General features: G+C 45.9%; 1 protein-coding gene across 1 annotated transcript in view; it reads left to right on the forward strand.

Moving 5' to 3' along the window:
- The first annotated feature begins 749 nt into the window (after positions 1-749).
- gbe1b (glucan (1,4-alpha-), branching enzyme 1b) overlaps positions 750-22,464 on the forward strand; it is a 48,754-nt gene continuing 27,039 nt past the window's right edge. Inside the window, exons 1-8 of the mRNA XM_086125264.1 lie at positions 750-943; positions 5,705-5,874; positions 7,231-7,346; positions 10,774-10,899; positions 11,889-12,024; positions 13,907-13,997; positions 15,026-15,235; positions 22,193-22,308. Of these exons, the coding sequence (XP_085981390.1) occupies positions 837-943; positions 5,705-5,874; positions 7,231-7,346; positions 10,774-10,899; positions 11,889-12,024; positions 13,907-13,997; positions 15,026-15,235; positions 22,193-22,308 (1,072 nt within the window). The 5' untranslated portion in view covers positions 750-836. The remainder of the gene's footprint in view (positions 944-5,704; positions 5,875-7,230; positions 7,347-10,773; positions 10,900-11,888; positions 12,025-13,906; positions 13,998-15,025; positions 15,236-22,192; positions 22,309-22,464) is intronic.

Consider the following 22,464-nt stretch of genomic DNA (forward strand, 5'->3'; position numbering starts at 1 on the left):
AATTCTTTATTCCACTCTTTACAAAAACAAAATGTCAATAATATGATCTAAACAAACATGGAAGACAACACATCCCATTTTAATTAGTATCGTCATTTCATCTATTGGTGGGAGGCCATCACAAATACTAATTAATACCCGCCAATCATAAATACCCGCCAATTATTTATTAAATACCCTGAAGGTATGATTCAACCATGAGGTTCAAAAGTTGGAGGTCACCATGTTGCCTGAAAACAATTCATCACGTGAAAATAATACGTTTGGGTCTCTCATTTCTTGACATTGTAAAAGTGAATTATATTTAAATAGGCTATTAAATATTGATAACTCTAAAACAGGGATGTACAAAGTCGGTCCTCAAGGGCCGCTGTCCTGCCTGTTTTCCAGCTCTCCCAGGAGCAACACACCTGATTCAAATAATCAGGATTGTTCTAATGCTGCTTCAGAGCTGGCTGATGAGCTGATCATCTGAATCAGGTGTGTTGCAGCCCAGAGAGATGGAAAACAGGCAGGACAGTGGCCCTCCAGGCCCGGAGCTGGACATGCCTGCTCTAAAAGGTCCGTCTGAGTCATCCATCTATTCATCTATGACATGGCAGTTAGCTCACGGCTTGGCAGGCGTCACAGTCGCACTCGGCAATATTCGATTCAACTCGGCTCCCCCCGGCGGTAAACAAACCCGCGTGCTGTAATAGGAGGACGGACTTTGTTCGCTTCCAGTCACGGCCGGCCCCACTAAAAAGCCTCCGCGATGTACATTCCTGCTCTTTGTTCGCACACACAGTGAGGCAGGCAAAGAGCCGAGCTCGGTGATCGATTGCTTCGGTCTCGGGATGGAAACCATGGCGGAACTGGAGGATAATATTACCATTCCTGGGTTCAACACTCTCCTTCAAATGGACCCGTACCTTAAACCCTACGCGAAGGACTTCAAGCGGAGGTAAATGCTTCCCGAATGGCGCTTTGGAGAAAAAAAAAAAAAACAAACACAGAAAAGAAAAACGGCGCCGAATGTCATGCGCTGAGGTCAATGCTTTAACATGTGTACCTTTGGACCCCCTAACCACACAACTTCAAGTTTGCAACACCTTCCAGTTCACGTGTGACATTTTAAGGTTTTAATGACATTGTGGCTCCTATTCGCCGACATCAAGCCACAATATTTTGAAGATGCAGTCCTCGATTTACGTGACCAGACGCAAACACGAGAAAATTAGTCGTAAACTCGCGCTGTTCTGACAATTGGTAGTCCTGAGCATGCGCAAACCTGTCAGTTCTAACGCATGTCGTTGGCATGCGTCATCAAGGAGCGCCATCTCCGTGACCAATTCATAGTAGATGGCAGTGCAAGTCATAATTCAAGTAAACTTTATTTGTAGAGCTCTCTAAAGCACAAGCACATCTGAAACAAAGTGCTGTAGATTAGTAAAATTCAACCATTAAACTTTTTGGGGGGAGGGTTCCATGTTGTGGTGGACCGGCCACATAATACAATAAATGTCATGATTATTTCATATTTAATGTCTTTAAACTGTATTATTGAAGCCTTTAAGAAAACATTACTTCAAACCAAATGTAGTGATCTCCATATTCCATAATACTTTGCATACTGGTGAGTTCCTGCCAAGTGTACTGTATTACACAAAAACAGCTCTAAAAGAAATTGTCAAGTCTCGTAGTTTAAGTCTCAGTCAACGTCTCATGAATACTAAGTTGAAATCAAGTCCAACGTCCTAAAATTGGCAACTTTTGTGCTGAATCAAAATAATACATGAGCATATTTGTGTCTTTACTTGACTAACACTGATCAAAAAATGTTCAAATTTTCTGATGCCTATAACAGACCAAAGCAGTCACTAAACCTTAGTCAGATTATCTTTGTGCATTTTCCACACTGTCAATTTGTAGTCCTCTTTCTGACAGAAGGAGTGGACATTATCGATCCGATTCATTGATTAATCGGGGGAAAAATATTCTGCAAATTCATCGTTTATTAAAATAATTATTAGTTGCATCCCTACTCTAGATATTTAATTAATGGGTAGTTAATTCCCTAGCATTGTCTTTTTAAGCCAGTGTGGTGGGGCACCTTTTTAAGCATTGGGTACTGTGTGGGCCATATGACATCTTGGAAAAAAAATCTCATCAAATTGTGTATTCCTATCAATCAATGTGAGTTAAGTACGCCTTCGAGTTTTATCACAGTACCTCGGTTGCTCCGAAGTGTTCTTCAAATTGCCGCGTGTTGGCCCAAAATGCAACGATTGTCATTCTCTTGTGCTAATGTGCTGTAAGATGACTCCGTTCAGCTCCCGTGCCCATTGTAATTGCGATACCATTATGTCTGCCTTTATACATGCATTAAAACGTCCACACGAATGCGCGCTGGTTGGCCGCCCCACTCATGCAGTGTGCATTTAAAGCAAATTACTATTCAATAGAGTCGACAATGTTTTTTATGCATGGCAGACTGAATGAGTTGCTTGGATGTGGGCTCGTATTTGTGCAACGTGACCACTGACGGTGCAGTCGTTTAAACTTGTTGACTTGCTGCAATACCTTGGAGAGTGGGGGCGGCGGGGGGGGGGGGGGGGGGGGGATACTAAGTGATGCTTCTGTTTATGATGCCATGGTCATTTAATAATGCTTCTTTGAGAATGACTGCACTCTACCTTCATTACTGGGCCGAAGTAGGCTCAATACAGAATTGCCCGATGCCACCGTTAATTTAATGGATGTATGACACATCTTGCCTGAAATAAAAGCAGAATAATTGAGGAAAAAAATATGCGTCCACGGTCGTACAGAAGCAAACCACTTTTTAACATTAGCCTTTAAAAAAAAAAAAAAAAAAAAAAAAAAACAGCCAGTATGGAGACACGTGTACAGTATCACTTTCATATCTTTCAATGAATTTCATTTGCGGGTCATTAGCCGTTCGTTGTCACATTTTCCCCCTTTCCTATCACCGGTACGACAAAACTGCCACCAGGAAGAACGCTGGCTGTTGTTTGCAAAGATTACAAAAAGCTTCTCATGACATTTCGCTCCTATGTAGCCACTCTTACCTGCTGGGCGTTCAATTAAAATCACAATGTGATTGACTTGCATGTCTCCAGTAAGAAGCAATTGCTCGCATGGAGCAGGATCTGCACTCAGGGCTCACGTTGTTATTTATATTTTTTAATATCCGTGTTCATGAGGGTGCGCTTTGGCAATGTGGCAGGTTAGGGACCACCCGCTTTGTAGTTTCAGCACCGCACATCGTGGCGGACTCCAACCTTGCGTTGGAGAAGAGAAGTGTCAGTTCCATCATACGCCCAGCTTGGAATTGCCAGGCTTCACCGAATCCGAGACGTGTGAGTCAAACACCAACCCCTGCTGGTGGAGCTCAAATAATTGTTCTCTCCCGCAAAGAGTTGGATTGATCGCTCTGCCGCATAGTTTTTTTGTTTTCCCCCTTTAGGCTCACCCTACAGTTAGACCAATATTGGATATCTCAGCATGAGTCAAAAATGTATTAGTCTTCGGGGTTGACAAATTGACATTTTTCCTCAAAGTGTTCACCAAGCGACAACTTGTTCATCGAACGGGTTGAACAGATTTGGATTCTTTTTCATGGCAAACGAGAAATTTGTTCACATTTGCCAAAATTGAGATTAGGAAATCGTTTTTCGATAGATACGTTGCTCTCGCAAGTAAAAAATGTGACGTGGAGACATGAAAGTGTTGAAAGAGAGTCGCTTGCTGTCGCTTTGGTGTGGAGAGGAAAAGAGACACGCATGACGTGACTTTGTCTCCTCGTCTTGTCATTTTACAGCATCTCCACAGCAGCATTTTTTTCTACGAAGGCATCGTTCCAAGTTTCCTCCTAAATTCCATTTCTGATTTCCCGATGTGGTCATTGGCGGAGCGGTCGGGTCCAGCAAAATCTTCTCTGCTGGCCTAAACGCTATCACAAAACGCTGACCTCCACTTCCAATCGACTTTCAAATAGTGGATCTACAAATGGTATTAATTTATTCCAAATAGTCAATCCTCTTCTTTTCGTCGGTTCTCTTTGGTGCGCTGCTTGCAGTTCTTTCATGTGGATATGAGATTTTTTTTTTTTTTTTTTGGGTGGGGGTGGGGGGGGGATCAGATTTCAGCTTCAACTGCATCAGCATTGGGACTCATTCTTAAACCAGTCAGTTTTACAGTTCGCCTCACAAGACCAGCAAGCCGGCCCACAATAACGTCAGCATTTTTCCATCTTCTAACCGGTCAAGTTCGACGAACAAAACATTTCTATAGCGATCGGCACACATTGGGATATTTAATGATCACGAGCTTAGGTGACTATGATGTGTTATCTGTAAAAAAAGAAATTCTTCATGATTTCTGTCAAAATTCAGAACTCTCTGTTGCCGTATTGCATTTTTGAGCAATATTTGTGGTGCTTTATAAGGCGTGTGTACACCGAATGCACGGCCGACCCACCGCCGCTTACGGTTGTGTACAAAGGGCCCATTAGCGATTTTACCCGATGAGGCTCTCTGTCAAGCGGAGGCTCTCGACAAGCCTCCGGCGTTGTGCGGCCGGCAGTCTTAAATAGCGTCACGTGGGAAGTCGAATCTCCAGCTTTGGCATCACGCTGAGCCTTCTCGCCCGGCGGCACCGTGCCAAGAATCGGGCTGCTTTATCAGGAAAAAGACCTTTGCCCGCACAGACGGACCCTTCAGATCTCAGCGGCGTGTCATGGCCGAGGGCTGCGCACGTCTGTTGGACTTTGCTCCCCCCCCCCCCCCCCACCCCCGCCAGCTTCAGTCGGCGTGAGCCTGGCCGCCCCTGGGGGCCGTAGTTCAACGCAACGCCGGCGGCCGCGTTGATGATTGCGTGAAGCTGCATCGATGCCGCGTGCGCGCTACAGCCCCGCCGGGCCTTGCTCTGTTGACACGCTTCATTATTTACCCGTCTGTTTGCGTGAGACGGCAGGACATCTCGCGGCTCGCGGCGCCGTTCAAATTGGAGCCAAGGAGAAAAGGCAAGCGGGATGTCTCCGGCGCTGCTTATTAACAGCGGCAAGTTCTGCACGATGCCGGTTATTCAGAGCGAGACTGACATTGACGCAGTGACTCGAGGTTCCGATTTAACGTCATTATCTGCGGCTGAATCTTATCTTCCATCAGTCAAGCTCTCTGCCGATGTCCAGCTCTCCATTTAGCCCCATTAACGTACTTCCCCTTGATTGAAAGCGAGGATGTTATTTCAAGTTGACAGTGCAAAAAAACGCACCAATTCAAATTGAGAATGATTCACGACCTGGTTTGGTCCAGAAAATGTCACAAAACAGCCACGAATGTGGATCATTCTTTCCCAAAAGTAAAAACAGTTGTTCTTCTGTCTTCCATCAATACTTTAAGACTAGTCGCGATCGCAAGACTGCTATGCTCAGCCACATCCACTTAACTTTTTCTTTTTAACTTTCGGGATGGATGAAAGCTGTGTTGCCTCGTCAGCCAGATATTTTTTAACGTTCTAGTCCGTCAATGGCAGCGGACGGGCAAGATGAGAGCCCGCTGTAAATTTGCCAATTCAGATGCCAAAAACGTGATTGGCTATCGATCTTGACGCCGTGCAACGTAGTCAACTAGTCGACCAGTCGACGAACCCCGTTTTGCCATTTTGTGTTTTCATCTGGTCTCTCCTTGCTGTTTTTCAGGTATGAGCTGTTCCAGAAGCAGCTTTTCCAGCTGGAAGAGGCAGAGGGCGGCTTCGACCAGTTCACGCGAAGCTACTGGACCTTCGGCGTGCAGCGGCAGCCCAACAACAGCCTCTTCTTTAAGGAATGGGCTCCCGCCGCAGAGGCCCTCTTCCTCACCGGCGATTTCAGTAAGTGAGCTCTCGGGGTGAGAACACGCAGCTCTTCCATCAGAATTCCCCACGATAGTCTGGCAATTTCCTACTCGAAGGTGATGTGATGCTGGAAAATGACCCAGGGACGACTAGAGCGAATTCCCCCTGCGATACAGTGGCGCCTTGACTTACGAGTTGAATTCTTCCCTGTTCCCTGCTTGTAATTCAAACATTGAGTCGGAGTTTGTTCCCAACAAAGTCAAGAGATTTCCTTGCACATACCAAGCTTGCGTCTCGGCTGAGCGTTTAAGAAGAAATTCAACATGGCTGCGCTACCGAACGCAAAGGAAGCGGAAATTAAGATACGGGGCAGCTGCAGGTGCAACAAGGCTATCTGGCCCGACCTGGGAGAGTCGGAAATGGGGCAAATATTGATCGGGCAAGGATTAGCCTGAATACCGACGAGTGCGACTGCCTTCTTTAGAGGGTGGGAGTCTGCCTTTAAATGTTTCAGCAGCTGCGTATTTCATCATCGCCAGCTCGCTGATGAGAAATGCGAAGGATCTGCCTTCGCGCTCAGACCTCCTTTTCACCCACCGTGCCAACTTTGAAAGTCAGATCAAGTTAATGGTCTCCGTGTCTGTCGACATCATTTATTTTCATCATCATTAGCGACGTCACACCAAGCTGCCTCTCGTCTGTCAAATAGATAAACAAGATACCTCACACTCGAGGCCCCATTTTAGCTGTTTTCATATCACTTTTTTTTTTCCTTTTTCCCTTTATCTAACCTATTTGCGTACTTGACTTTATTGCGCATGCCACTTGTGATGCATGACTCTCATTTGACACATTAGGGGAGAAAAAAAAATCCCAAGCTAAAAATAAGTGCAGCTGCTTCCTACCTGTGGCATGAAATGAAATTACTTTGACGCTATACGCTCAGCCCACGTTAGGCGATGTAGGCAAAAAAAAAAAAAAAAAAAAAAACTTTAAGTCTGGGATACCTGCTTGTGATTGGGGCAAATTGACGTCATCAATACACAAGCTACAAATCGCTTTGCAATTAGTACTATGCATATGTGTGCGTTTTTCTTTTCACGGATTCTGTTTTATTGTCCACACATTTCTCCACCTCTTCCACACCAAACATTTTGAAGCATGCCTTTATGAACCTTGCTTCCCCTAACAAAGATGGAAGACTACAATGGTCCAAATCGTCTTGCTGTGTTGAAGAATTACGATTCAGGAGCAACCACCGTTTCCTGTCCCCCTGATCGATTGATCAGGAGGAGTCCTTCGATTGTATCTTGTTGACATCAGGTCTAATCGTATTGAGTCTGATGTTCTTATCGTAAGCGTTCATGTTTGTGTTTTTGACTCCCCACCTAGATGGCTGGGACAAATTCTCCCACCCATACAGCAAAAGAGATTACGGCAAGTGGGAGCTGATTCTCCCGCCCAAGCGTGACGGCTCTCCCGCTGTGGATCACAACAGCAAGCTCAAGGTAGGCAGTAGCGCATCTTCACGCCGACTTTCACGCTCTCGACGGGTGCCGCGTCGACGGCCTGCCCCCGCCCGCGTCCCCGTAAGCCGGGTGCGAAAGGCTGGCGCGGCGGCGTGCGCGGCGAGCGGGAGGGAGATGACAGCGCGCGCGCGCGCGCACGGTGCACCGCCGAGGCTCGTTTTCATTTCCACTCCCGCGGGACTCGTGTTTGTTCGGCGCACAACACTGCCCACTGTGGCTGCGGATGATTGTTTTTTAGCGCCTGTGAAAAATTCATCAAGGTTAAATGCAAAACACACACCTCCGGCTTTGCATTGTCTCACAAGTAAGCCGCGAGGACGGCAAATACGGTGAACATCACTGGGGGTTGGAGGGGGCGGGGAATACATTCCAGACCTGAGAACTCGAGGTGAAAATCCACGATGCGCAGGGATGATATCATCATCCCAAAAATATATTTTACCACTCCCTGATGATTTAAACACATTTACGCAACAGTTAGTTCCGAGCCATTCCATGATTGCTGCCAACTCGGGTATATTTCTCGAGTACTTTAAAACAACTGCTGTCTACTAAGCCAGTCAATGGAACAGAAATAATTCACGCAATGAAACAATAAATGCATACCAAAGACAGGAGAAAGCATAAAAACGGTCACACTAAAAATGAAGTCTCATTTCTGAGTCAAACGCCAAAGACTAAGAATGAGTTTTAAGATGAATCCTAAAGACGGGCAGTGAAGGAGCTTGCCTAACGTGCAACGGGAGGTCATTTCAAAGAGACGGACCCAGCAACGGAAAAGGCTCCATCACCTGTGAGCCTCCGCTTGGTTCTCGGTACCTCCAATAGGGTCTGGTCCGCAGTCGAGAGGTGCCGATTATGTGCGTAAGAGCTCAGAGAGGTAAACCTTACAAAGAACTCTAAAATGTGTCAGGTGCCAGTGACGGAATGCAAAAGTAGGAGTCATGTGCTCCCTCTTACAAGTACCAGTTCAGGAGGCGAGCAGCAGCATTTTGGACCACCTGGAGATGCTTCATGGAGGATTGCCTGACTCCAAAGTAAAGTCAGCAGCATTTTGGACCAACTGGAGACGCTTCATGGAGGATTGCCTGACTCCAAAGTAAAGTGCATTACAGTAATCCAGCCGGAATGTCATACCAGATGTACAAGATAACAGCACTGGGACTTTTATCTTTCCATATCTTGTGTTCAGGACTATTCATTTGGCCTTACGTCAACGGTCAGCGGTTATCTGCGCGGTTTATGCCAAACAATTTTATCATCTTTTGTCGATGGGTGCCAGCAAGCATCCCTCCCCCCAAAAATCCAATAAAGTATGACTTAAAATTGTTTATGTCCGAAATGAAAACCGTTTATCTGCGCTAGTCATCGCCTTTCTAACACAGCTGGGATTTTTCGGTGTTTCTTCAGCCTGAAGGTGAAAAACAACTGCTGATGCTCAGCTTTTTCAATGGAGTGGACCGTGGGCAAGTTGGGGCATTGATGAGCGAGCTGCTTAGCAGTAGATGAAGAACAGTTTATGTCAAATATTATTGGAATTGATATGCCTCACCGAAGCAGAAATTTTAGAACTGCAGATCTACCCAGAAGACTTGGAAAGGTTGATTAACTTTGGAACGCTGCAGGCCAGGAGTTTGATTGCACCATTCTGGAAAAAAAAAAATGGATGTATCACCAATGATTCAGTGGATAAAGAAAATAAGCACTGAAAAAAATCTGATTTATGTTATTAGAGGGAGTGCAGAATCAGAAGAAATGTGGAAAACTTTACTCGACTTTATTAAACAGTGGGATGCATGACCACCTATTTCATTACAATACAATGTGGAATGCCAGGCTTTGTTTCTGTCTTTTTCAATTCTCTGTTTATTGTCATTGTCTTTTATGAAATATCTGAAAAATCAAAAAAGATATTGTATTTAAAAAAAAAAAAAGGAAGAAGAAATTCATTATCTTGTGGGCAGCAATATTGAGGAGAAACGCTTTAATCCCAAAATGAGATGCCAAGGTGACACGGTGCTCGTGTCCTTGGAACCGGGTCATCACCAGAACCCCCCCCCCCCCCCACCCGCCACACCGAACAGGCCACCTCGCTCCCATTGTCAACGGAGGTCAGTCTTGGGATGATAAGAAGCAGATGGAAGCGCTGGCACGTGCCCGCCCCCTGCGCACCCCCTGCTGCCCGTCAATGGCCGCAGCGCCGCCAGCTCGCACTTTCAAATCAGTTCCCTCGCCGAAGCCGAGCGCCAGTCCCTCTAATGTAGAGCCCTCCGTCCCCTTTGTTCTGGGCTCCAATTTGTCTCCACAAACAAACATTGTGGCCGCAGCACTTGCTCTTGATGACGCCTGGCAGGGAAGTGTTTTTGAAGTAATCAAGCACTTCACACCTTGCATGCGGCGCACTGCCTGGCTGCTGCTTGTTTTTCACGTGATTTTTCTTTTTCACCGTCCCGATTCCGGCCATTTTGTTTTGAAGGACCACCTGAGTGCATCTATTTTTCCTAATCCTGTTCTGAAGTTCTGAAGGACGCCAGCCGAGGGTACTTGCACACCCAGGCGGCCGGCTGTAATGAAGACGAGCCCGGGGGGGGTTCAGGCCAGCAGCACTCGGGCAGGTGGCACTGGTCATTACTGCACATAAGCAGCCAGAATTAGCCGGGATCTGCGGGGGACGGAGCACATACTGCGCGTAAGATTGCAGAATTGACAGCTTTCTTTTCCTCGACTCTCATGGTTCCATTTATATTTTTAAAACCCTTAAAGCTCTGAAGCAATTGAAGCCACTTCAGCTTTTACCATTCTCCACCATACCCCAGGGAGTCTAATTGAGTTGTACCGCCCGGTAGAAACTTGGCTTCGGCAACAAAACTCAACATAATGCTGGGATCATAGGAGGAAGCTACTAAACATAGTGCCTTGCCAAATTGCTCTGTTATTATTTAAAAAAAAAAAAATCATTTCGGGCAGGTTTTCACAACACAATAAGGGTTAAATAGAGATTGACCGCAGCCGATCTTCAAATCAATATGCAAAACGAGCCTTTCTCATGTTGCCGCACTAATAAACCAATAGAGCAATCGTGACTGTCTCTGTCATGGAATAAATGTTTCGTCTCAATGATTTAAGCTCTTGATGCCGACAAAGTGTCACGTTTTGTACCGAAAAAAAAAAAAGCCAGGAGAAAGAAGGTTTCCCTGCATGCCGAACAAAGAGCTGACGTGACTCGGAGGCTTTGTAGTCCGGTTCCAATTAACCGCGAAAAACAAGGGATGACTGCATTTATTTCTTGTTCTTTTCAACACGACGCAACCCTCTCTGTGCGCCCTACTTTTGTGTCGAGAATGACTGTCCTCTGCTGCTTGGACTGCTCATCGCTCATAATTAATTGATTGTCTTCTTCGACCAGGTGGTGGTTCACACCAAGACTGGTGAGCGGCTCTACCGGATCTCGCCGTGGGCCAAATATGTGACCCAGCAGGAGAAATCGATCATCTATGACTGGATTCACTGGGACCCCCCACAACCTTACATTGTAAGCGGTTACTGTTTGGCTTCTTCTTGGGAAGCAGTCAAAATGAGTGCAAAGGCCATCTTGGATTCGCTGTTTATGATTCTTCCAATGTAGTAAAGTACTTATTAGCAGTGGTAAATACACGAGCTGTGTCAATCGTATGTTAGTGTAGCATTTAGCGTGACTTTTCCATCTTTTCTTGTCATCCCTTCGCGAGTATGATACTTGTCACATATGTAGGTCATTCACCACCACGCAAGCAGCAATGATTACTGACTCGGGAGCGACTCCACAAGATCTTTAGGTGCGCTCGTAGCCAGCAGAAGCGGTTGTTAGCGAGCTGCTGCGTAGTGAGTAGCACGGAGCTTCCCTCGACCTCGAACTATCTGTGGCAAGGCAACGTGAGCCCAGCGAAGCTATTATGGCACAGTCTCGACGGTTCTTCCTCTTCCATCGTTTGATTCTCAGTTTCGCTATTCAGTGTGTTTTAATGAGCTGCAAAATACTCATTTTGACAAGCAAACTGCGATATCAAATCACTTATTTTGAGCCTCAAATTTTGGTTTGAAGCAGCCATTTTGGATGATTTCCAGGGCTGCTACTTTGATATCCTGCTTGGGAAAAATGTGCCCAAGCGATCACGAAATTACAAGTCTTTTTTTTTTGGCTCAGTTTTTTATTGTGGGAGGAACATGGCGTTGAAGTTTCGAGGAGTCGCCGTGAACAAGTCGTTGTGAGGGCCAGTTTATCACTCCTTATAGCTTCACTTTCTCTTTTAACTATCCCAGAGAGAGAGCTTTATCAGTGGATGGAATGTTCAAGTGGCTAAATCATGCGCTTCAACTCGTGGGTTCAAATTTTTCAGTGTAGCCGTCAGGATGTTGGTGCCAAACAAATCTCCTGTGGGACAACAGATACTGTGATTCACACCACAGCATCCTTTGTCTTCAGATTTTTTTTTTCACAGCTCTGGGAGGATGTTTTTGCTCCATATTCACTTTCCTTTCCAGCACATCCACCCGCGGCCCATGAAACCCACGCACCTGAGGATCTACGAGGCCCATGTGGGCATCGCGTCACCTGAGGGGAAGATTGCATCATACGGCAACTTCACGATCAACGTGCTGCCTCGTATAAAGGAGCTGGGTAAGACGTGGCGCTTGACGTGAAGCATGACTGCTTATTAACTCCTCTGCCCCTTCATTTATTCATTAACCGCGGTGTCTCTGTTGGAGATATTAAAAAAATAAAAATAAATAAAAAAACTTTTTGTGGCCTTACCCAAAGCGAGATGGAATAAGAATTTTCAATGACAGTGGCCTCCAAGAAATCTCACAATTTCTCGTTGGCCTGCAGTGCCGTCTGGACTGAAAAAAACATTCACCAACATTTTTCTCCCTCGTGGCCATTTGGGACGTCTCCTTGTATAATTAAACGGGGTCATGCTACAAACAAATCAGTTTTATTTGTCCCACTCAACCATAATCTTATTAAGTTTGTTGAGTCCAATTTCTTTTTCACCTTTGTTTTGAATTTTGCACAATCCGGCAAATTCTCATCATACCATATTAGTAGTTTCTCTGCCCTACTGCCAAATGCAAAACACGGTAACAATAATTCCAACCCCTTAATTTTGGGAGGAATTGTCTGTTTTAGTTGTTTGAATAGTAGATAAGCCACATTTTATGATCCACAAAATCTTTACTATCACTTCAAACTCATCTTACATTACCCTGAAGAATTAATATCCTGAAGATGAGACGAAAACAATTGCCCTGAAAATATGGGTAGCTTCCAAACCTTCCACTAACAACCCAGGCTAACTTTGCTCCTCCGCGACATACAAAGATCGAAATGTAATCCCTTTAACATGCTACCTTGACGCCGGTTAACAGATTTCAGGATTTTGCTACTACTGCGGATAGGTGATGTTTCAATGTATTTGGTGGGCCATTTATGGATCAGAAGTGTCATTCGGTGACTCTGTGAAGAAGTGCTGCCTCCTAAGAGTGAAAATGCAACCCATGCTTGTACTGTAATGCTGTAATTCTTTATCTGTGGGGCATTTTGACGAAAGGGTGTCACAGACATGTTATGAGGACACCTGGGAAGTGTTTCAAGTTGTGAAACAAATGCATTATTTGTCTCCTGTTGTGATAATGCACAGGAGCCATCTGATAAATGCTTTCCCCGCAGCATGACTCCTGTCAAACTGTCTACTCGCTGCAGCTCAGGGAATTCCCAATCGTAGTGCGCCAGAAGGTGAATCTCCGTCGTCTTTTAAGAGTTGATATAGGAATGCTGACACACTCCCCCAAAAGACGTTTCTTTGATTCCTCTCCAATGTGAAGCGATGATGGGTGCCATGCGGGCAGTGGCAAAACAATCGCAGGGCTTCCCTACGGAGCGCTCGAAAGCCTCGAGTCATCTTTAACTCTCGTAGGAGCATGCTGAGAGATGTCATTCGTGAACGCATGACTTTTAGTAGTGTGGCAGAAACGAGTCGACGGCCTCGCCTGGCTCTCCAGACGATTGTCACTTTTTTATTTTTTTTTTTTAACTATTTTTGTTGTATTAATGCAATTAGAATGAAACATCCCACAGGTGAGCATTTTTGTCTGATTTTGTATGTTTTAACTTGAGCTCTTTAAATTATATATACCTGTACATATACATCAAATTTGTGACCACTTTTGGCCAACTGAAACACATGATGCCAATGCTTAAAAAAAAAAAAAAAGGATGAATATTGAAAATATCATGGATGCGTTCTGGGCACCATTGTCGGTTCGGCGTGTCCGCTGACATCCTACAAATCACCCCAGAGAGACGACAACAAGGCCTGCGGTGATGGCAGGAAATGAGGCGACGCGAGCAGCCGGAGATGTTGCACTCCTCACTGAATCGCGCTGAAAACTTTTACCTGCAAAACAAACAAACAAACAACCAACAGAGACGGCGAGATCGCGTCAAAGCATGAACAAATCTGAAGCGGGTGATCCATCTCGAGCGTATGTGCCGTTTCCAGGTTACAACTGCATTCAAATGATGGCCATCATGGAGCACGCCTACTACGCAAGCTTCGGCTATCAGGTCACCAGCTTCTTTGCAGCTTCCAGGTATGAAACCGTTCTTAGGTGAGGGCTAACTCCGGTATTGATTACTGAAGTAAACGCGGCCCCGCGTCTCGGTCTCACTCTTGACGCTTTGTACATATTTATCAGTTTCAAAGTATCTTTTTTTTTTTTTTTTTTTTTTCACTATTGACCGTTGTCTGCTTCATTGTGCCTCTTTTGTGGAACGTCGCGACTGCGGATATCCAATACTCAATGTCCGTAAAAATCAATTCGAACGATCGTTCTCCTAGCATTGCGTCTCGATTGAGTAATGTCGGTTTAATGACCATCCCGAAGTCTCCGTGCAATTTGCGTCTTGACTCCAAATATTTGTCGGGTCGCGCCGTTCGGCAACGCAAGCCGGCGAGACAAAACACCGTGAGCAATTTCCTGCCTGCCGTCCGATCAAGGTGAGCGCGCCTGACCCCGGCAGTAATCTCTCTGTAAACACATTTCCAGTTAATCCAGAGAGCGGGGCTCTGATAAAGCTCGACTAGTCTGAGTGTTTATCTTCTGTCAGAGATCCTCCACCCCCATCCCATCTCCGCCGCCTCTTCCCTCGCCTTTTGGAGTATAGCCTAAACCCCCGAGTGTAAGGTATATAGTGTAATTTCACCCATGATTGATCTCTCAGTGTCATTTAAAACCGGAACGCTTGAATACCGGGAAGCGGCTAATGCTGGTGGGATGCGTGCCGCTTCACAAGGAGGCCGATGGGACGATAACCGCGAGGACGGAAAATATGTACCGAGCCTCTCCGCGCTGACGGCGTTGTGGCAATTCAAGTTGGTCATTAAAGTAGGACGCTAGCAAGGGCTGAACAGTCGATAACTAAATTGTCCTGCTTGATTGACAACTGATCAGAATTTAAGCATTTGGAAGAATGCATGATCGACCGTGAAAAGGAAAAACAATGGCTGCGCATCTCACGCGAGCAGTTTTAAGGGAACTTCAACAGTAGTAGGTTTGAAAGAAACAGCTGGTCAGAATCTTCAAACGTAATTAAACTCCGCGTTTGGTGTCCTACTCAGTCGCTACGGCAATCCGGATGAGCTGAAGCAGCTGATCGACACGGCGCACTCGATGGGCATCGTGGTGCTGCTGGATGTGGTCCACAGCCACGCGTCCAAAAACACGGAGGACGGCCTCAACGAGTTTGACGGCTCTGACTCATGCTTCTTCCACTCACCTCCCCGCGGGGAGCACAACGTCTGGGGCAGCCGCCTCTTCAACTACTCCAGGTACAAAAATAAGGGAGTCCTTGCTTTATGACGGTTTTGAGGTCTTGGCCTGAAACTGAGGCCAAGCTTTCTGATAATGAGCAGCTGCTCCAGAATGTTTTGTGCTAAAAATTGCAAAGCAGCCCCACAACCCAACCCCGTCCAAAACCTCGCCTTGTTTTAAGCTTTCTGACACCTTCATGCCTCGATACTCCGGAGATTTCATTGTTACCAATTTTAGACATCCAGTGCTGGATATCGCAAAGCAGCCCCGCAACATAAGCACTTCTGTTTGATTCCAGCGAAGGTCAAAACACAGAATGCGGTGTAATTCTTGAGTCTTGCAGCATTTTAACAAAAATACAGTATGTCACAGACATGTTAAGGAACGTGTGGGAAAATGCATTATACCTCTCATTGGAAATGATTCAAAATCTTTACAAATAAGCCAAGTATAACATTTGTGCAAATGAAGTTCTGCAATCTACTTGAACATAATTTTTTAGGCGCCAAGATGTCGACAAACCAATACTTTTTTTTCTTTGCACAGTTTTGACATTTGCATATCACTGCTGTCAAAAAAATAATACTGTACATCCATTTTTGGTACTCTGAGAGACCCCATACTCTTGAATGTGAACAGGTTTAGCTTGTGGGCTTCTTCTTGTCCCTGCCAAGCTTGTACTTTTGCTTTCTAAAATATTGAACTAGATTAATTATTCATTTCAATTTTCCGGAGCATTTGTGTCCAGTTTGAATGTCCTTGATAACATGGAAGGATATTTTGTTTTCTTAGCTGATATAAATCCTCCCCCCCCCCCCCCCCCAAAATTCCTGAACCCTTTCCGAATGCGCCGATACGAGGGCGTGCTCACAACAACCGGCGGATGTCAGCCTAATTTATTGGCCGCCGTTTCTTTTTAAAAGATGCCAAAGTCACCTTGAGACAGCCGCCAAGTAAATCAAGGCGGCGCGTTTGGCACGCCAGCGCGCTGGCAGGCCGAGAAACCGAAACCTCGCAGGATTGCGCCACGCTCCAGATGAGAGAGACTTCTGAGGAACTTGTAATCCGACCACCTCTCCGGGATCATTCGCTTCTGTTCGACTTCAATGCGCCTGTGGATTTTTAAGATATGGAACAAAAAAAAAAAAAGGAGCCAGCGCCAGGCCTTTGAAAACTCCCTTTTCACAGCTCACCGTATTTTCACGCTGAGCGTGAGCACAAAGGAATAATTACTGCATCTCTGACAGGATTAATCTATATTTGTGTTTTTCGGAACCGCAAAGATCTGATAACGATCTGTACCTGGGGCGATTGGAAATGCCAAATTTATCTTTTCTTGGTATGGAATAAAAGAATTCATGGCTAAAATGTTATTAACTCAGCTTGATTTGTAATTTCAAATAAGGCAGACGCACTTCTAATCGATGAAATGGGATTATTAAAAGCAGCTTCAAATTGCTTTTCGTTTTGAAGCATAGTGCCCGTCGATCCTTTAAAAAGTCTTGGATTTGCTTTTCCAAAGTTAAATCCCTGTAAAGTGATTTCAGAGATGGATTTGAGCTGTATTTTCACGAGCATAAAAGTGTGACATTTTCCCCAAAATGAACGGGGTGCCTAATAAGGCGGGGGTCGCATGATGCATGCGCAGAGTTCCAAAATCGGCGAATGCTGTTGTGTGACTTAGATGCGCTGCTTGCATACAGGAAAGGCGGACGGAACTGACGACAGCCTCCGGACGTTTAAGTGGGAAGGGCGGGCTTGAATCCCAGTAGGTGGATATAGCTTATATAGCAAGCGCATTGTGCAAATCAACAACCCGAAAATGGCACCTACGAAGAGACACGCTTACGAAGCACAATTCAAACGCCATATCAACGGCATCTGATTGACTGTTGGCGGTTGAGCGGGGCGTGGTTTCAACGCGTTCAGCAGACACGCCCACAGCAGCTGAGAGCAGTGAGAAGAACTTGACTTTACCTGATTTTGAAGCCTCATTTTATGTACTCGGCTTTTTTTTTTTTTTTTTAACTCTCACGGGGTTTCGCCCAGCTGCCAATTCATGGGAAGAGAGAGAAACTTGTAAATCAACAAACGTGTACTCGTAGGCACATTTTGCTAAATAAGCGGTTAACAAGAGATTTACCCGGTTGTTTCATTTCATATTTGATGGGTGGGCAAGCACTCCAGAGACCCAGCTATTTGTATCAAAAATTCAATTTTCCTTCCGATGTCCCCTTTTGAATCTGGATTCAAATCCCCTAAAAACAGACACAATAAACATCATTGCAAGAGCTCCAGCACGGGGTGAGCTTAGCGTGAGAGATTTTGACTTTGAATCTTAGCTCTGGTCTTCCCGTTTTGCACGCTCACCGGGTGCTCGCGCTTCCTTCCACATTTCGCAACTATTTACGCCATCCACTCGATCCATCCTCAGTACCCACAAGTTCCGCTTGCTATCTTAATTAAGAAAACTCAAAAACCTTATGGTGTATAGCTAGCGCCACACCACCAAAGAAGTCTTTGTCACTCGTTTCAGTTCACGTCAACTGTCACCACTTAGTGTTCTGCCACCCACAAGTGTCTTTGTTTACAAATAAGGTTGATGTCTGAACGGGCTGCCTAAGCGTCTTTGTCCTTTTTTTTTTTTTTTGGCACTACCCATGCACGTCCTCCATCAGCAATGCCTTTACATTTTCTTTCTTATCCGCAGCTTTTCCCGAGCTTCAATCTATCCTCCGCTGTCGTGACAGCTTGACCCTCCGTCTGCCCGCGAACTCGGGTGCATCGCATTAAACGGCATCGCCGTCGTGTTCGGCTGGAGGGGAGCCGTGAGGGACGATAGCAGGGGTAGGGGAAGGGTGGGAGGATAAAACCCGATAAGCAGCTACCGTGCATGAAGATGAGGCTGAAGGAAGCAGTGTGTTATTTGAATGGTGACTCATGCAAGCAGTGCTTGTAAGAATTTAGAGAAACTTCTGATCTTCACCATTAACGGTAATGGACTTGTGATTGCGATTTCATCAGCCTGTTTGTTCTTTTAATTTTTTGACAAAAAAAAGTACATATTAACATATTACACCAAAAGAAAAAGCTATGACATTTCAGAAAAAAATCCACCTGTTGCTGAACTATATTGCATATTATTGGTATTATAAAATCTTGATGTGCTTGAAGAAAAAAAAAACAGATCCCGAATCAGCGCAGGAAAATAAAAATCTAGAAAAGTTTACCTGCAGCTCTCCAAAAAATGTCGTAAAAATTTGTTGACCAGTGAAAATGGACATTTTTGCCGAGTTTTCTCTCTATTGTAAAGTTTTTGTCTGCCCTTATTAAGGGGGCCAAAAGGAAGTTCTTTTATTCAGAATATATATATTATTCTTGCACTAATCAACCGATTAATCGGTTGTCGGAATTTTATCCCACCAAATATTGGTACTAGCCTAAAAAAAAAAAAAAATCTGTGGCTGTCAGACTGTACTCGTTCCACCCAGCACCAGTGATTGGTCATTTGTCACTCACTCGTCATTCATCAGTCTGCCTGTCAGTCTCCACATGCATATCCAGCAACGGTCAGTGATGTCACTCTGTCTTCATTTGTCCATCATCACACCCAGAGCACCAGACGTTGGTCGCTCACATCATCACACATCCTTGGCCACGCTACATGTCAATTATTAGGCCCGGCCATCCGTTATTTTCAAAGCTGTAAGTCGATACTCAGGGGTTCCGCTGTACATCCAGGATGCTCCAACCAGCGGCAATATGACTCCATTAGCGCTGCTTTATTCTATTAGCGCTCCCCTAACCATGTTTCACTGCCGCGCTTAAGCAAGAGCACGCTGTAGTTTGCTATTTGCTCCAGCATTAACACCGCAGACTGAGCGATGACTTCATTGAGCTGCGTATCTGTTCTCCAACCAGGGAGCCCAGCACCCGGCCCGTAATTGGGCTTGATGATGAATGGTACCATGGCTCCTAATGTGGCAGCACGGTTCCATCCCAGTGACTCCCGCCCTCCCCCCACACACACACCGTCCTCTCTCTGCCCCCCCCCCCCCCCCCCCCAACTGAGCTCTTAGGTTTGCTATTATCTCCATCCCCGGAGGATGCACTGTGCCGGAGTCTTTGTTGGCTCTGTGCAGCAGAGTGAAGGACCTAATCTATTTATCACAGAAGCTGCGTGACCACCCAGCTCATCCGCCGCTCAGCCGAGCCCCCCCCCCCCCCCCCCCCCCCCCATTGGCGCTCCTTCTCGCGCTGATGTAACATTTTGCTTCGCACCTGTCAGCACGCGCCCGGGTCAGACATCCCTGAGGAGGAGCAGGAGGAGGGCTCAGGACGAGTTGAAACTTGCAGGGGTGAGAGCGAACCAGAGAGAGAGAAGAGTGGGGGGAGAGAGAGGGGGGGGGGGATTATTGAGAGCAAGAACGGTTAAGTGTGGCGACGGATGTGACAGTTTGAGAGCTTATTGGAGTGGTCGTTGCTGCTGCTGCTGCAACAGCTTTTTGACATGATGAAATGGCCCCAGCCCATCACTGAAATGTTAAAGTGCTTCCTCGCTGTGCTGCCGTGCGCTGAGGGGGGTGTGGGGGGGGTTACAGTTTGATTCGGTGTTAAGTGAGCTCATCCTTGCAGGACCCGTTATTGGTTGCGTCGTCGCTACTGACGGGCATGCACTAAATGTTTAGTCAGTAAAACTGACTAAAGATGACATCACCAACCAGTCACTGGCTTTAGGTGCTGATTGACATGAACAACAACCAGTGAATTAGTCATAGCTCCCAATATTATTACAAATAATTCAAAATGTACAAATAAACATATGCCGCCCTAAAATATCTGCAATCAAGCAAACATTTACTTGGTTTAATCTGAATGAAACCCAAGACAAGCCAGTTAAATGACACCCTCTATTGGCTGTGAAAAAGTTATTCACACCCTCCCGCACTAACGTAGCAAGGAGCGACAGTCGTTCGGGTGGGTGATTCTACAGTTTGCAAATAGCCTACAACATCCATCCATCCATTTTCCAAACCGCTTAATCCTCACTGGGGTCGCGGGGGTGCTGGAGCCTATCCCAGCCGTCTTCGGGCAGTAGGCGGGGGACACCCTGAACCGGTTGCCAGCCAATCGCAGGGCACACAGAGACGATCAACCATGCGTGCTCACACTCACACCTAGGGACAATTTAGTGTGTTCAATCAGCCTGCCATGCATGTTTTAGGAACATGGGAGGAAACCGGTGCACCCGGAGAAAACCCACGCAGGCCCGGGGAGAACATGCAAACTCCACACAGGGAGACCGGAGCTGGAATTGAATCCTCTGCTCGACGTGCTAACCACTGGACTACCGGGCCGCCAGCCTACAACATGTCCTTTGGTTTTTTTGTTTTTTGCACAAAATGCTGACCGCAAACGGCTATGGACCAATGCTAGCGGGCCAATGTGGCTGTCTGACCCTCAAACAAAAAAAACACGGACTATTATAACGGCAGAATACGATCACAGATTCCGGTACTTACGTTTCGTCATCAACTCAGTGCTGAGAAGAACATCGAGGGAAAAGTCAGGTCCTGGTCAACATCTTTACAATATGAACGTTTGTTGTTTTTTTTTGTTTTCTTTAAAGCCTTGGAAAATGGATGGGTGATTATTGATATTATGGTTTGATTACGTCACTCGCAATTCATATCTGAATAAAGGACCCTTTTTTAAAAAAAAAAATGTGCAGGTGCACGTCTCAGCACCAGTTCTCAGTATGGTACCCCAATTGCCCAAGTTGCAAAATTGGTTGAATGCAGAGTCAGACACTCATGCTTTAATCGGCGTCGCGGGTGCCCCTCATTTGCCGCTCATTACATGAGCAAATCTTTGGCGCGTTGCCATGGAGACGGTGGTTAAAGAGACTGCCGTCCTTTTGAGAAAAGAGTCAAAAGCAACATTTTCACAATGGTGGGCCTTCAGGGCTCTCTGCCGGCCTCAACGCCATGAAAAGTAATGACCTGAATTGGAATGAATGTCTTGCCAAAAGTACATTCGTTTCATTTTGTCGCATTTCTCAATCCGATTTCAGCCTTTACGTGCTGCCATGTCGGACTCTGCTCCTTCAGAACCAGTAGTGTCGGCCGATGGTCGCGCCGACTATATTAAACAATTCAATTGTTTCGTCGACGGCGCGTATGATGTATTTTCTTTCATGTTTTTGTCATCGTATTAGAACACCGTCCATTCTGAACTGCTCCAGATCATGTACACGGGCACAGTCTTGACGATGGATAAAAACGGATGGATAGTCCACGAATGCAATCCGAATGCCGTCTTTCGACTACTGGGGCCTTTATGTTGCAAAGAAAACGTTTTTGGCTTGACTTCTCCTTCCGGTTCTGATTGTCTTTTGTTTTTGTGTGACATGTTGTCGGCTCTGATTGTCTTTTCAGAAGTGAGCTTTATTTTTTTTAAAAAGGAAGAGCCGCTATGCACGCTTACAAAAGGAGGAACGTTTCTTATGTGCAGAAAAGTAACTCATTCACTGCAGCGGAGGTTTATATTTGTCAACTGTTGTCCAGCCGTTGGCTGCCACCGACAAATATATTCGTCAACGTGATGACTTTCACCCGTTTCCCGAGCAACCTTTCCTCAACTTAGTCTCGAGTGTGAGTACTTTTGGCAGCGCTGCTTATTTTGGAGAAAACCTGAGCGACAGCGCGCAGCCCTCGATGTTAATGAAAACGCCTCCCACCGCCGCCCAGCCTGCGACATAATGACGCTTTGGTTATCAATATGTGAATGTCCTGCGGCGGTGGAAATTAATTTCTAGTGTTCAAAGTGCATGATGAGCCATGTGAATAATTCAAAGCCTCTGCCGTGTCTGACCTTCAATGTGTGTGTGTGTGCGCGAGTGTGTGTGTGTGTGTGTGCGTTTGTGTGTGTGTGTGTGTGCGTGCGTTTGTGTGTGTGTGTGTGTGCATTGCTAGCTGGGAAGTGTTGCGCTTTCTGCTCTCAAACCTGCGCTGGTGGATGGAGGAATACAAGTTTGATGGTTTCCGATTCGACGGCGTCACCTCCATGCTGTACCACCACCACGGCATCGGTAAGAAATGCCAAAGCTAGAAATGGCTGCCATTGTTCAACCCCCCCCCCCCCCCAAAAAAAAAACCCAGAAGAAGAACTTGGGCACAGATTCGGATAAAGACAACAGTTAACTTGATTGTTTAATTGAATGCCAGAGTTATGTACAAGCAGTCAC

Source organism: Hippocampus guttulatus, chromosome 12 (genome assembly GCF_054856545.1).
Source record: "Hippocampus guttulatus isolate MCC_2025c chromosome 12, RoL_Hgut_1.0, whole genome shotgun sequence".
Lineage (NCBI taxonomy): Eukaryota > Metazoa > Chordata > Actinopteri > Syngnathiformes > Syngnathidae > Hippocampus > Hippocampus guttulatus.